Consider the following 15,518-nt stretch of genomic DNA (forward strand, 5'->3'; position numbering starts at 1 on the left):
TTTTGTCAATACTAAACTAGTTTTAGGACTACTACTAGTAAAATTATTATTAAATTTTATTTATAATATAATTGAATAACTTTTGTAAGTTATTTAATATGAATAATATCTATTAATAGTGAATATATTTATGATTTGTATATATATTGATGTCAATACTTATATTTAATAAGCAGAATGACTCTCATAAGTACGTCGCCGAGAATCTAGATAGTTTGGTTCAATTGACACCTGAACTATACGTCGCTGAGAATCTAGATTGGTCGATCCAATTGACACCTGAACTGTCCACCCATATTTGGAAAGAAAAAGTGGTAGGGGGGACACACAAGGGTAGATGCTATGGTCTAGGCTCTCGAAACGATGTTAGACGACTCCAGTCAGGCTTAGAAGGTATTGGATTGTCACGTCATGCCGAGGCACTTGACGATGTTCAGATTGCTGCTATGTCGGATCAAATAGCTAAACTTACAGCGGCACTAGCAGAGTCGGAGCGGAGAAAAGTAGCTGAACAAGGAAGCATGAGTGAGACCGTTCAGCAAATCAAAGAACAAGTGATGAACCTCGCTCGTCGACCTAGTACTTCGGCTCCCGATGACACCGACAACGAGAGTGATGAGGATGATTATGTTGATCTCACTCCCTAGTTTAGATCTCTAGACACTTATGAACTTTTTGAAATTTTAAAACGAATTTTAAAAGAATTTATGAACTTTTTGAAATTTTGAAATAAATTTTGAAAGACTTTATAAGTCTTTAATTTATGATTTAGATACTTTTGAATGTTATTTTAAGTTTGTTGTTTTATGTTTTGTTTAGATTGTTCATAATTGTGTGTGTTTGATTGGGCTGAATAGTGTAGAATTGAATTAAATTGCATTTGCAGGTGGGCAACAAAAACTGCCAGTTGCTGCTGTAAAAAATATTGCAGAAAAAGTGACGGACAACATGGTTTAGTCCGTCGCTTTTTTGGGTTTTAATATTTTTAAAAACCTAAAAAAGCGACGGACAGCGTGGTTTTGTCTGTTGCTTTTCTGGGTTTTAATTTTTTTTAAAACCCAGAAAAACAATGGACAGCGTGGTTTAGTCTGTTGCTTTTTTGGGATTTTCAAAAATAAAATTTCCAGAAAAGCGACGGACAGCGTTGCCTTTTAGAAATAAAAAAAATGAAAATTAAAATAAAGGGACGGAGTCCGTCGCTGTTGTTAAAAAATTCAAAAAAAAGAGAGTAAAAAAGCGACGTTGTCCGTTGCTTTTTGAAAAGCGTTGGGTTAAAAAGTGAAGGAGGTGACTGCGTCGCTTTTTCGTCGATTTTGACCAAAAAAGCGACGCTGTCCGTCCCTTTTGACCATCGTTTTTTGACAATATTTTAGTAGTGAGCATTAGAATTTTGGAATGCTAAATGACATGTACTTATAGACGCCATCATAGGCACCCCTTATTTCGTCAAACTTCCCCTATTTAGATTTATTCAATCACAAGCTCAACCCAATTCTCTAATATCATATTTCAAATAAGATGATAATTTGAGTTTGTTTTACTCATGTCTTGACTTTTGATTCTACTCAAGAATTCAATCAATAGGGCATTCGTATTTCAACACAATCTCTTATTTATACAATTCCAAGAAATGCATAATTTCATGTTAATTCACCCTTTTCTTTCCTGTTTGTTTTACTCAAGAATTCAAACAACAAAATTTTCCCACTACAAGCAATTGTTTTTCAAAGGTGAATTAAAGAACAAATTTGCAAGAAAAACATTTAAAACAACCAAACACTCACTCATTGTTCTACTGCAATTTCGTGGTAACCGTTGTTAGGATCAACAACTTAATCACTTTCTCCATGAAAAAAATTTCAAACATGTATGAGTGCTTAGAGAGGAATTTTCAACTGCTCTTTCAACTCTTTCAACTCTGCTGGTGCCATTCTATAAGGCGGAATAGAGATAGAACGAGTATCTGGAATGAGATTTATGCCGAAATCTATTTCTCTCTTAGGAGGAATTCCGGGTAGATCATCAGGAAAAACTTCTGGAAACTCTCTTACTATAGGAACTGACTGAAAATGAGGTATCTCAACACTAGAGTCATGAACTCGGACTAAGTGATAGATACAACCCTTTGAAACTAACTTTCTCGCCTTAAGGTACGAAATAAAACGACCCTTAGGCACTGCTGAACTACTACTCCACTCTAAGACTGGCTCATTCGGAAACTGAAACTTGACTGCTCGAGTTCTACAATCTATCGATGCATAACAAGCATGGAGCCAATCCATACCTAGAATGATATTGAAATATACCATGTCTAACTTAACCAAATCCGCCATGGTGCTCTTGTGATTGATGGAAACATTTTTTTTAAAAAAATTAAAAAAAAATAGTAAAAAAGCGACTCAGTCTGTCTCTAAAAGCAACACAGTCCGTCGCTTTTCTGGGATTTTCAAAAAAGAAATTTCTAGAAAAGCGACGGACTGCATCGCTCTTTATAAATTAAAAAAATTGAAAATTAAAATAAAGGGACGGAGTCCGTCGCTAGTTGTTAAAAAAATTACAAAAAAAAGAGAGTAAAAAAGCGACGTTTGTCCGTTTGCTTTTTTTGAAAAAGCGTTGGGTTAAAAAGTGAAGGAGGTGACTGCGTCGCTTTTTCGTCGATTTTGACCAAAAAAGCGACGCAGTCCGTCGCTTTTTTAAAAACGACGTTGTCCGTCGCTTTTTTAAAAACGCAGTCCGTCGCTTTTTGAAAACCGTCAAGCTAAAAAGCGACGGAAGTGACTGCGTCGCTTTTCCATCGATTTTGACCAAAAAAGCGACGCAGTCCGTCGCTTTTGGCCGTCTTTTTTTGACAATTTTTTAGTAGTGTATTACTTTTATTTGCAAGTACACACACAATTCAATCATCTATATTCTATTATACCCCTTATTTTGCTCATTGATAAGTAAACCTCATTAACCTTTGCCAGATTACTATATATATTTTGCAAAAATACTTGAAATAATGTTCATATTTGAATATACTTAAATATAAGTTCAAAAATGAAAAGTCATCTGGAAAACACATTATAAGTTGTTTTTTGAATTTGAAATACAATTTTAAGTTGAATGTAGAATTTTTATGATCAAACACTAATTTTCAAATAAAGTAAAAATATTCCAAAGAAATACTCCCTTTGTCCCTTTTTACTTGTCCAATTTGGACTTTTTACTTGACATTTTTTACAAATCAAGAAAATACAATACTTGATACAAATTATACCCTCAATTTATTTAGAGAGTTAATGTTTTTGAAAAAGGTAGAACATGTTTAATGAGTAAATTGATTTTAGAATTTTATCAATTAATAGTGATAAAAAGATAAATTTAACATGTTAATTATTATTTTCTTAATAAGTGTATCAAGTAAAAATTGAACCAGTAAATAGGGACAGATTATAAATAATTCCTTATAGTCAAACGAGTACTAATGTATTTTGCAGTCACTATAATGCTACTGATTAGTGAGTGGATTCTTTGTCTGAATCCAAGAAAGTGGAATGTAGCTACTTCACTCCAAATGTCAATAATTAGGAACCAAAGTAGTTGGAGCTTTTCAAAGACACAAGTTAACCTTTCAATTGGTCTATTTTTAACTTTGTTCACACCAATTATAATTTTAAAATGTTATACTCATATAAATGTGTTATTCATAACATGTTAAATATGAATACTTTTTTATTCTGTCGCAAATTTGGAATAGTTTAAGTAAAATTAGAATTTGAATTTTTTAGTTGAATTAAGGTTTAGCTTTTAGATTTAATTTTTAATAATTTTGGATTTTAGATTTGTGATTAATTGTATTTGAAAATTCATGATTTCAAGACCGCTATTAATTTTCAAGCATGCCCAAAATTTATAATTTTTTGTTAGCCTAATCATTTTAAAATCAATCAACTTTAGATATAGACTATCTACTTAGCCTTTCTCCATGATCATCTCAACCGAACTCTATTTGCCACTAAACACGGTGGAACCTAATTCAAATCATTATTGACGAACGCTTGCTAATTCAAACAACTGAAATTTCCAAACTTAAAAAAAATAAATGGATATTACAACTTACAAGGTTCAAGTATGCTAGAATTCCAAAACAGAGAGCACTTAAAAATTGCATAAGAGGCAAATATTGTATTTTGCATCATAATATTGAGTTAATATATCAAAAAGTCACTCAACTTTAAGAATTTATCTAATAAAGTCATTAAACTTTATTTTGTATTAATAAAATCACTCAACTTAGTTCATTATATCAATAAAATCACTTAATAAAAATCATCATTAAAATAAATTTAACATGACAAATTAAAAAAATTATTGGCATTGTCATTGTCATGTTCATCATAATTAAAATAATAAGCAAATGACTTAAAACTACTACTACATCATTATACAGAGATACCGTAAAGGGGTTTAAACCTGCATAATTACTACTGCATCGAAGTCATATTTTTAGTTTATACCTGCATAATTAGGGATGTCATCAGGATATCGTACAAGATTCATTGAAAAATATATATGTAAAACTAAAATGATTTTTTATATTCATATAATAAATATTGAATCAATCTTAATTTCTTTATGTGTTTACCTCTTTTATATTAGCGAACATCAAATGAATAAAAGGTGATCTTCTTTAAAAAAGAAAAAGATATTATCTTCTGTTTAAATTGAATGAGGAAGAGAGGTTTACGGGTTACTGATTGACGGTCTGCCAAGAGAGACCATGGTAGACGTTGACGGAGAAAGTAGCAGCAAAGAATATATGGAGGCAACTCCTATCTATAAATGAAGAATTTTGACTCCTTTATTTATTATTCAATCATTAATATAGTATAAAAATAATTATTTTGTCATATCAAATTTATTTTAATAATAAATGTGGTTGAGTGATTTTATTGATATAAATATCTAAGTTGAGTGATTTTATTGATATAAATGGCTAAGTTGAGTGATTTATTGATACAAAACAAAGTTTAATGACTTTGCTAGATAAATTCTTAAAGTTGATGGACCTTTTGAGATATTAACTCCATAATATTCTATAAGTTATGTCTCGTGTCTAAAGAATTTATGCCTCACTAGACATAAATTTAATTTCTAAGGACAAAAATTAAGATCAGTCCATTTGAAAAACAAATAGTGTAATTAAATGGGATCGAAGTGAACTTTTGAGCCTACCAACGATCTCACTGTAAACGAACCTGGAATCATGAAGAGTGAAGACTATGCATTTTTCTCCATATATGCTAGCCAAGTAATTACATGTTGTATTGTAATTTTTCTGGAATTGTCCGTGTTTGAACCACTCACCATTTATATTAAACAAAACTTAATTTAAACATGCAACGACTATAGTCTATACTCTACAGACAGCAAAACAAATTAGTACTTGCTTTTACTTACAACATTCTAACTTCCAAGTATGTCTGTATATATATATATTTGGACCAACAATATTTATGTGTATTCATGTATATCTCAGTAGTCAGTTCCCTTCATTCGTAATCTTATTTTAATCACAAATTAACAGTAAGCTGATGTTATGCAAAGATCATAAAAGAGTGTTAACTTTTTCATTAAAAAATGTTCAGTTATATATGTCATCCAGTAGTACAATATATCATGTATACAATTGATTTTCAATGTTGTAAATAAAAGAATGTAGTAGTAAGAGTTACAAAATGCTATCTTTTTGCAACAAATTAAATTACTGGATGACCTCGTCTTCTCTGCCTTCTAAGAACTAACTAATGTAGTCAATCTTATGATAAGAGCATGCACAATTTTGAGCACCAATGTCATCTGCAACACAAGGAGCCTCTGCTTTCCCGTCTTTGTACCATTGTTTTCTTTGTTGCACTAACTCACTGATGAAATTATCAAGCATTTCTCGTGTGATGCCTGGCATAACAATAACATGTGCCATATCCTTGACACATGAAAGTTGCCATCGACGGACAAATTCATGATCACGAGGCCTTTCAAGTACAACTATGATGCTAAGCTCATTTAACATGACACTTATTCCTTCTTGTTGAAGACGATCTTTCAAATATTTGGCATTGTCAAGACATTTTTTAACATCCTTTTGCAGGCCAATTTGGCCTTTTGCGCTCAAGCTATACCATAAGAAAATTGGAGTTAAACCGTTACGACTACCAGAAATAGTGGCATCCACAGAAGCAATGTACTCCACATTTGTTGAGAGATTATTGATGTAGCTTTTTCTTGTTATTTGGACACCACAAGGCATTGGGCATCCCAAGAACTTGTGACCAGAAATTGTGACACTTCCAATTGGCTTCTTGAAACTAATCATCTGTTGAAATTGAACAAAGAATAATTAGAATGTTGCTTTCAAAATTACTCAAGAAATTGTAATTAGAAGTAAGAAGTGAAACTCACATTGTTAATAAAAGGGGTCATAAGACCACATAGTGCAGCATCACAGTGGATGTAAAACCTATCTTGTGAATAGCCACAATCTTTGAGTGTTTCAAGAATAACATCAACATCATCAATAGCTCCTTTGAAAGTAGTTCCTATAAATAAAAGAACCATCAAGGGAAAAGTCGTAAGATGACTAAATCCATAAAAGAAAGAAAGAAAAAGGATATAGAAGTTGGAGTAGGTATATACCAATTGTAACATTTATAATTGCTGGTTTGTCTTTATTTTGAAGTAATTTTGATCTTAAATCTGAATAATCCATCTCTCCATTTACAGATGTGTTGATTGTTTCTGAATCCATTCTGTACATTCTTGCAGCTTTGAAGACTGAGTAATGAGAGTCTTTTGATGCATATAATATTCCCTCTGGAAGTAGTTCTCTCCTACATAAATAATGTTTAGAAATGTAAGAGCACCGAAACAATATATAGAAGTTATTAGTATATTATATAATATACTCATGTCAATATATGAACTTACCCTAACAAAATACCATGGAGATTGCCTTCAGTGCCACCATTGGTAACATATCCCCAGTATTGATCCTTTTCAATTTCCCAGAGTTGTGCAAACCAATCCAAAACAGCCACTTCAAAGTCTTTAGAATGGAAATCGACAGTGTTTTGAAGGAAAGGATCACCACAATTATTTAGGTGAAACTGCAAAAGTGGTGCTAAAGTTGCATAGTGATCATAACATATGTTCACCGGATAACCTAAATGAAAATTGACTCGTTGGGTAAGTGTGTCTAAATAATTGACCAAGATAGTGTCCAAAGAAGGACCATCATTCTTCAAACCAGGCTCCAACACTTCAAGTTGTAAGTTCTTCCTTGGCCCTGCGCCTGATTGTTCCACCTTTTGTTTCTTGTTGTTCACATTCGGAAACAATAATCTTCGTCGCGCTAAACTTCTCGGTGTCATCGCTGATAGCTCAAAATCCTTCAAGTATCATAATATAATTAGGTAAATAAAAACATATCTTATCTAAAAAGGAGGTCGTACAAATCAATATATTTGTTATGAGATTTCAATAATTAATATTTGGGGAGGGACAATAAAATTTTGTAAACAAAGCTTTTGGATTAATGAATAAAATGTGAATTGTTTTAATTTATAGAGATGTTTGTACATGTAGCATATGAAGAGTACGTACCATTTCAAGTGAAAGGCTACCCATTCTTGTGAAACACAAATTTAAGTGTTGTTTTTTGTTTGCTAATTATTAGAATGGAGAAGCAATTGCTGACTGAATTATGTGTTCATCTGTCTTGGCTACTTATATATAGCTCTAAAAGTTTTGTGCACCAACCACCCCTCTTCTTTCCTCTCTTTTTCCTCTTAGTTTCTTCAATTGTGTCCCATTAATTAAATATATTATATATATATACACTTTTCCCTTGTGTGGTTTTGACCAGGTCTTTTTTTTGAAAGTGGCTACTCAACTTACGGAATTTTTGACCAAAGTAAGCCATTATATAAACTAATTCACCAAAATAATATGTTTTTTTGAGATTTTACAAAACTAGAATAAACGTATTTGACAATAACGTTTTAGGTATTATTTTATTTTAAAAAAACAATAACAAAAAGACAAAAATCTGACAGGGTAAACAGACCTAAAACGTTACTATTAAATACGTTTTATTAATTTGTTACTCACAATCACGTTTTATGACTAAAACGTTACTGACCATAAGAACTCTTTAGAATTCAATTACTGATAGAGGCTAAAACATAACTGAGTGTCTGCACATGTATGCAAACTTTGGAATTATGAATTTTTTAAAAATAAAATATAAACATATAAGTTACTGTGTTTTAATTAATTTGTAAGAAACTGAAATTACAAATTTGTAGTTGAAATCTTACCTTTTAGTAAGATTTACATCCAGAAACTTCAAATTTAAGTTTTAAATTAGTTGGTCAAATACCTAACTGACAAGTTAATCGAAATCACTTATTGAAATTTGAATCTTATCTATGGAAGAGAGTCAAATTCCAAGAATCAATTCAATATATTTTTTTTTAAAAGAAATTTTTGAAAAAGTGGAAATTTATAGTGACAAACATAGCAAAGACGACAATTGTTTGAAATGCCAGCAAAAGAGTTTTGCTTACGGAAATGCAGAGGTTATTTGTGAAGTCGTCGGAGAAATAAGGAAGAAGAGCGTCGTAATAATTGGGGGCGGCGGAGTTGTGGGAGTGACTAGTGAGGTTGATGGTGGTGAAAGTCGGGAGTGTTATTAATGGAGAAAATTTCCCCTTTAGAGATAACGATACATCAGACATAATCTTTTAGTCTTAAAACGTGTCTGTGAGTAACGAATTAATAAAACGTATTTGAAAGTAACGTTTTAGGTCTGTTAACTCCGTCAGATTTTTGTCTTTTTGTTACTGATTTTTTTAAAAATAAAATAATACTTAAAACGTTAATGTCAAATACGTTTATTCTAATTTTGTAAAATTTCAATAAAACATATTATTTTGATGAATTGATTTACATAATAACTTACTTTGGTAAAAAATTCCAACTTACGAGCCAATACTATGAATGATGGTTTGGTGAAATTAATAACAAGACAAATCCAAATAAATTAAACATGCAAAGACTATATAGTGTCAAATTAATTAAACGCGTGCCTGTAAAGTGTAAACAATTCATTCTTTATTATGAATTATATTATGGTTCTAATAGCAGCCCATTCATGTCTAACTACAACCACTAAAATGTTAGTAGTTTTTTTCTATCTGCCTTGCATAATAACAAGTGGTTTTGCTAAGTAGAAGGCTGGATGGATGAAAGAGGTAACACTGATTATTTGGTTATTTTTAACTTTCATCTAGATTAAAAAAATAAATAAAGAGGCATATTGTAAATACAACTATGTACATTTATTTTCACGTACATACACAATTTAATCATATCTATAGTCTCTCTTTTTTTCTTTCTTATTGGGTGTTTAATGAATCTGTGGCTATGTATTGTGTTGAGGTTAGACTTAGCCCTTTTTTGCTCCTTTGTTTTTTTTAATTCAACATGACTCGGAGTTATCTGGATAATTGATTTTTTTTTTTAAAAAAAATTCCTTGATTACTAAGTAGCTATTTGACTATAAATTTTAAATATTTTTTATTTTATTTCTAATTTATGAGTTATGTTTGGTTATACATTTAGTAAAAAATATTTGAAATAGTGTTCACGTTTGAATATATTTAAATACAACTTTAAAAGTGAAAAATCAGTTGAAAACAAGTTATAAGTTATTTTCTCAATTTGAAATATAACCTTACATACATTGGATTAAAATTTTCATGTCTAAACATTAATTTTCAAATAAAATAAAAAATATTTTAAAATCATATTTTTATGGTCGAGTCTTAATATTTGACTTTCACTGGGATGCTACTGAGTGGATTCTTTGTCTGAATCCAAGAAAGTGGAATGTAGCTCAATAATTAAGAACCAAAAACAGGAGTCAACCTTTGAATTGGTCTATTTTTTTACTTTGTTTACATCAATTATAATTTAATGATGCTACTCATATAAATGTGTTACTACTAACATAATAAATGATGAATACTTTTTTTCCTGTCGCGACTTCGGCATAGTTTAAGCAAAATCGAAATTTGTATTTTTGATTTGGATTGTGGTCGTTGGTAGAAATGTTAATATGGGTTGATCCATTTTATTTGGGTTAATTCATATTGATTTTGAAATTTGACGGGATAACCTGGGCTAACCTATTTTTTGTGGGCCTTAAAATGGTCAATACAACTCACAATCACGAGGGCTAGGGGCTGTGTCGGGTCAATCCATTTGTTTTAAAAGTACATTTTTTTGTAAATTTTAAAGAAAAAATTACCTAACTATACATCTTTTTTACCTCATTTTTTTATTATTCCCTGTCATTTTAAAAAGGGAAAAGGCTCAAATATGCCATCGAACTTTCAGAAAAGGCTCATTTATGCCATCCGTTAAAAGTTTGGCTCATCTATGCCATTACCGTTTAAGAAAAGGCTCATTCATGCCATTATTTTTTAACGGTGGTTTTGCAAAACCATTTTTTACACGTGGCCAATTATAATTCAGCCACGTCATTATTTTTTTTATAATAAAAATTCAAAATTCTGAACAAACATTTTTTGCAAAATCATTTTTTACACGTGGCCAATTATAATTCAGCCACGTCATTATTTTTTTTATAATAAAAATTCAAAATTCTGAACAAACATTTTTTGCAAAATCATATTACAAAAAACTCTCTTTTCCACAATTTTTATCACTTTTCCGGATACATCATGGTAAACTATCACCCCAAGATTTCCCCCCTTTTTTCATGCCTAAAATCACTCTATGGTATCACCAATTATCTCCATCATTCTATTTTTGAATATCAAATCTTTTTGAGAAAATGATCAAATCCCCCCAGCCTATTAGTCAATTCTCAACTGCACACTTGTACTTTACGGGGGTCCTCTTACCCCCTAAACATTTTAAAAGTGAAATATATACCCCTTAAAATGTCTCACCCAAATTTGGGTTATGTAGTGATATGCACGCGCCCCTGCCACCTAATGTATTATTTTTCTATTGAAAAAAAATTATTATTCTTTTTCTTTATTCTATTTTTGTTTTATAGCTTTTTTACTTTTCTTTTTGGGAAAAGGGTTTGAAATATATTCGAACTTTGACCGAAATTGCAAACGATATCAAATTTTGGAAAGGACATTTTACCCCCCTACACTATTTAATAGTGCATTTTAAAGGTATATATATATATATATATATATGCTAATGTGGACATCATAAATATTGCATAATTATAAATAATAACGTGTCCACGTGGGCATATATATATATATCTTTTAAATACACTATTAAATATTGCAGGGGTAAAATGTCCTTCATAAAGTTTGGTATCGTAACGGCAATTTCGGCCAAAGTTAGAATATTTTTCAGACCCTTTTTCCTTTCTTTTTTAACCATTTTCTTCTTTTCTTTGACATCTGAAAGGTTTTCTGCCATTAAAGTGAAACTTTTCACGAAGTATGTGTCCGGATAGGCCAAAGTCTCGATAGTTAGCTCTCGGCCTTCCGGTCAAAAAACAACGTCGATGAAGGCGTGTAGGTGCACTATTCCGTGGTAGGGATTGTAACTTTCCATAAATTTCCCATTTGTCACTCAACGACGGAACCTTGCTTATTTCTTTTTTTGAGGATACGACGAATCGAATGAATCATTTGGTTTGGTTCTTGAGTTCTTACGCTTTCATGTTGACAACTCAATTCATTCATTTGGTCACTAACGGTCTAATTAGTCATAGTTTCCTTCTTCGGAGGGTTGGTTTGCCTTCTCATCCAGCTTAAGTTTCATTTGTGACCTTAAGATTTGTACTTTTCTTAATCTTTGGTTGAATTATATTTTTCGATAAATCTCAACTTTCATATACACGATTGTTTCAATTTGAAGCATTTGGACCCTTCTCAAAATTATTTTATGAGTTTCATATCATTGTATATTCACCGGCTTCAAAAATTTCAATGGGTGAAAACAATTTTACCAGAGATATTTCATCCGCAATCAAAAAAATTAGTGGAGCTGTAAAACTTGTACATGCATATGGACTTATTTTTCCGACGAAAATTGATAATTTAGTCAATTTTGGACATTCAGATTTGCATTTTATGGATTTTCTCCGACTAGAACACTGCCCGAATTTGAAAAATTGAAAGATCTAAAGGATATTTGGAGAGAGATACAAATTTAATCGTGAAATCCTTGAAAGTTTTAAGAATTTTCAAAGCTTTGAACATATTGATTTGACTTACAACAATCTTAAATGAGAAATTTCATTTGGGTTGTTTATATTGACAAATTTGACGATGATGTATTTGTACAATAATCAATTTTTGGGTCTTGATCTAAACTTGAATTTCTTCAAATTTGCGCTTTTTTGCTTCTTGTAATTGAAATAGTGAAAATTTAGTTGTAAAAGGGACTATTTTATTTTAGCTTGATGTGTTATTAATTTCATTTCATTTTCTCAACTGGATTTTGTTTATATTGTTTCTTTTGTGTTGTTTGCTCGGACTTACGAACATTTAGCTATGAAAAAATATTGATTTCTAATTTGATTCCATGTTAATTGTAATTTTCACAATGAAGTTGATTTTATTTTTTTTTAAAAGAAGGAAGGAAATAGCATTAGTGGTAGCTGAAAGGTGAGGTGAGTTCATTCTATTTTTCGGTAACTTAAATCTGGCAAAGTGTTGAAGAAAAAGAAAGAAACGAAAAAAATAAAAATAGATAAAACACGTTAGAGTAAAAGGTAGCATAAATAAATTTAGAAAATCAAAAAGTTAATATGAAAAAAGAGAATTCTTTTAAAGTTGAAGTTCTAATTAAAAAAACACTTCTCACTCTCTTTGAGAGAGTGAATTACACTTTCTTTGTCACCTCAACATTAGGGAGCAAATAATTTCACTTCAAAGTAGTCTAGGGGTGTAATAGGACCCCCGTGAAGTATAAGTGTGTAGTTGTAAATTGACTAATAGGTTAGAGGGACATTTGGCTATCTCAATCTTTTTTCTTTCTGATTGCAAGTTATTAAAGAGGTAGTTCTTCTTCATTCAATTTTTTCTTTCCACTTCACCATGTATCAATTTTATTTTATTTTTAGTTTTCATCTACAAATTTAGTCGATGAAGGACGCATCTTCAACTTTAAAATCGACTGTAGAAAAATGCTCAAAAAAATGGGAAAAGATCGAGTTGTTGGTGGCTCCGGTAAGGGCTTTGGGCCGAAATCCATTGGTGACGTCATTGTTGAAAGATAAAATATGCTACGAAAATTGATACAGAGCAAAAGAAAAAGTGTGAAGATTTATTCATCATTTTTTTTGCTTTCAATAGAACAAATTGTTGACATTTTTTAAAAATCTTTTTGTTGTTCATTTTTTCTAATACATATGGGTTCAATTTTTAATGTATCTAGTTGTTTTTGTTTTTTAAATTAATGTATAATTCATCCGTTTCAACATTATGATACGTACAATTTTATCAAAAGTTGTTTGTGGCTTCGATAAGGGTTTTGGGTCGAAATTCATGGGTGACAACATAGTTGAAAGTGAATAAAAGCTACAAGAGTTGATACAGAGTAAATGAGAAAGTGTAGAAGGATTTCTTCATCATTTTATTTTTTTTAGCAGATGAAATTGTTGATTTTTTTTAATCTTTTGTTGCTTTCAATAGACCTTTTAATGTATCTAGTTGATTTTGATTCTTAAATTAATGTATAATTCGTTTGTTTCACCTTTACGATACATTTCAATATCATGTACAATATATTATTTTCAAATAGTAGTTTTGATATATAACCCTAATTTATTGAAACACAAATTAAATTTGTATGTATCATGTTCATAGTTATGTATTGGATACACAACTATTACAAATTTCGTTATCTTTTACTACCGATACATACACCTGCCTTATTCAACTAGTAGAAGGATATGTATCTGTAGACACTATCAAATATTACTGTTGATACATAAACACAAATATTTTATAACAAAATCAGTTTGTATCATATTTATAGTTATGTATATGAAACATAACTTTGTTATGTGTATAACATAATATAATTATGTATCTGATTTTGTGATGTATCACATGTTGTTAATTGTCTGCAACATTGTTTTATAAATAAATCAATGTATATCATATACATAGTCTTTTTTTTGTATATGATACGTAACTATATAAAATTATTGAATTGTTTTTAATCTATTACGATTGAGAATGATTTGAGAGAAGAAAATTTTGAAATTTGATTTGTTTGGAGTTGTTATTTGGGAGAGATTGACATCAATTTGATTTGCATGATTTGGGAAACTAACATTTAAGTTTAAATTTAATTTTCTTTTTAATACCAACAAACTAGTTGTATAATGTATCAAATGTGATGTATCCGAATGGCAACAATTTTAGGGGATTTTTGTAAATCGAAAAAGAGTAGGAATATGATGTAATTTGCTCCTTACACTATGAGACTCCTAAAAAAATTTCATTTTCTAAATCAAATTATAATTTTAAAATATTATCATAAATATCGACAAGACAATATTACATGGTGTTAGTGTTACTACTTGTTAACCAAATCCACAAATAAAATTATCTTTATCATATTAATTAATTTTGATTTCAAGTAAAAGTTTAAATAGCTAAATAGAAATATTAACCTAATTGTTTTCAAATAAACATAATAAAACACAAAAAATATGACAATATGTCATTGGCAACGACCTATGTAGTGATTCTCTAAAAAATTTAGGGAACTTTTATTTTATGTAGTACATATTTTATAAACATAATTTGTAGTATTTAAATTTTAATATTTGAAACTTTAAATAAATATTGAGTACTTTGACTATTGTTATTTTTAATACTTTATTTTATTTTTATCTTTTAATTATTTTTTATTTTTAATCCCATTGAGTTCTTACGCTTTCATGCTGACAACTCAATTCATTTGATTACTACAGGGATGAACCCAACCCGGACTATGAACCATAAAAGGTCTACGCTATCCATATTTCTCAAGCCCCACAAATCAGTAGACTTATTTAGGCTGGGCTTAAAAGTCCTTTTCTTAAAGTATAATTTATCTAAACCTCATAGTGTTAAAACCTAATTACATTATTCTCTACTATTTTTCAAATTACAAGAATCCATTAAAAATTATGGATTACAGATACATCATTGAACTTCTGAATACATCACCGGATATTCAGATACATCAGCAGACATCCCTCATACCCACCATGCCACCCCCATCCAGGTCATCCCCGTCAACTTTTTTTCAAGAAAAAATTATTTTTGGGAAATATTTCAAATTTTAAAAAAATCATTTTTTACGCCACCCTCATCCCTACCCCGCATCCCTACCCAGGTCACCCCCGCCAATTTTTTTTGTTTTTGAAAAATATTTCAAGTTTTAAAATTTTTTATTTTTATGCCACCCCAAAC

At 30.3% G+C, this 15,518-nt stretch overlaps 1 protein-coding gene across 1 annotated transcript; it reads right to left on the minus strand.

Moving 5' to 3' along the window:
* Positions 1 to 5,608: 5,608 nt before the first annotated feature.
* LOC102581292 (histidine decarboxylase-like) lies at positions 5,609 to 7,754 on the minus strand. The gene is made up of 5 exons (XM_015304322.1): positions 7,645 to 7,754; positions 6,970 to 7,430; positions 6,679 to 6,872; positions 6,445 to 6,581; positions 5,609 to 6,358 (listed from the first exon to the last, which is right to left on the minus strand). The coding sequence occupies exons 1-5, from the start codon at positions 7,666 to 7,668 to the stop codon at positions 5,783 to 5,785; spliced, it is 1,392 nt and encodes a 463-aa protein (XP_015159808.1). The 5' UTR covers positions 7,669 to 7,754; the 3' UTR covers positions 5,609 to 5,782.
* Between the last annotated feature and the right edge of the window lie 7,764 nt (positions 7,755 to 15,518).

The sequence above is a fragment of the Solanum tuberosum genome, unplaced genomic scaffold (genome assembly GCF_000226075.1).
Source record: "Solanum tuberosum cultivar DM 1-3 516 R44 unplaced genomic scaffold, SolTub_3.0 scf00514, whole genome shotgun sequence".
Lineage (NCBI taxonomy): Eukaryota > Viridiplantae > Streptophyta > Magnoliopsida > Solanales > Solanaceae > Solanum > Solanum tuberosum.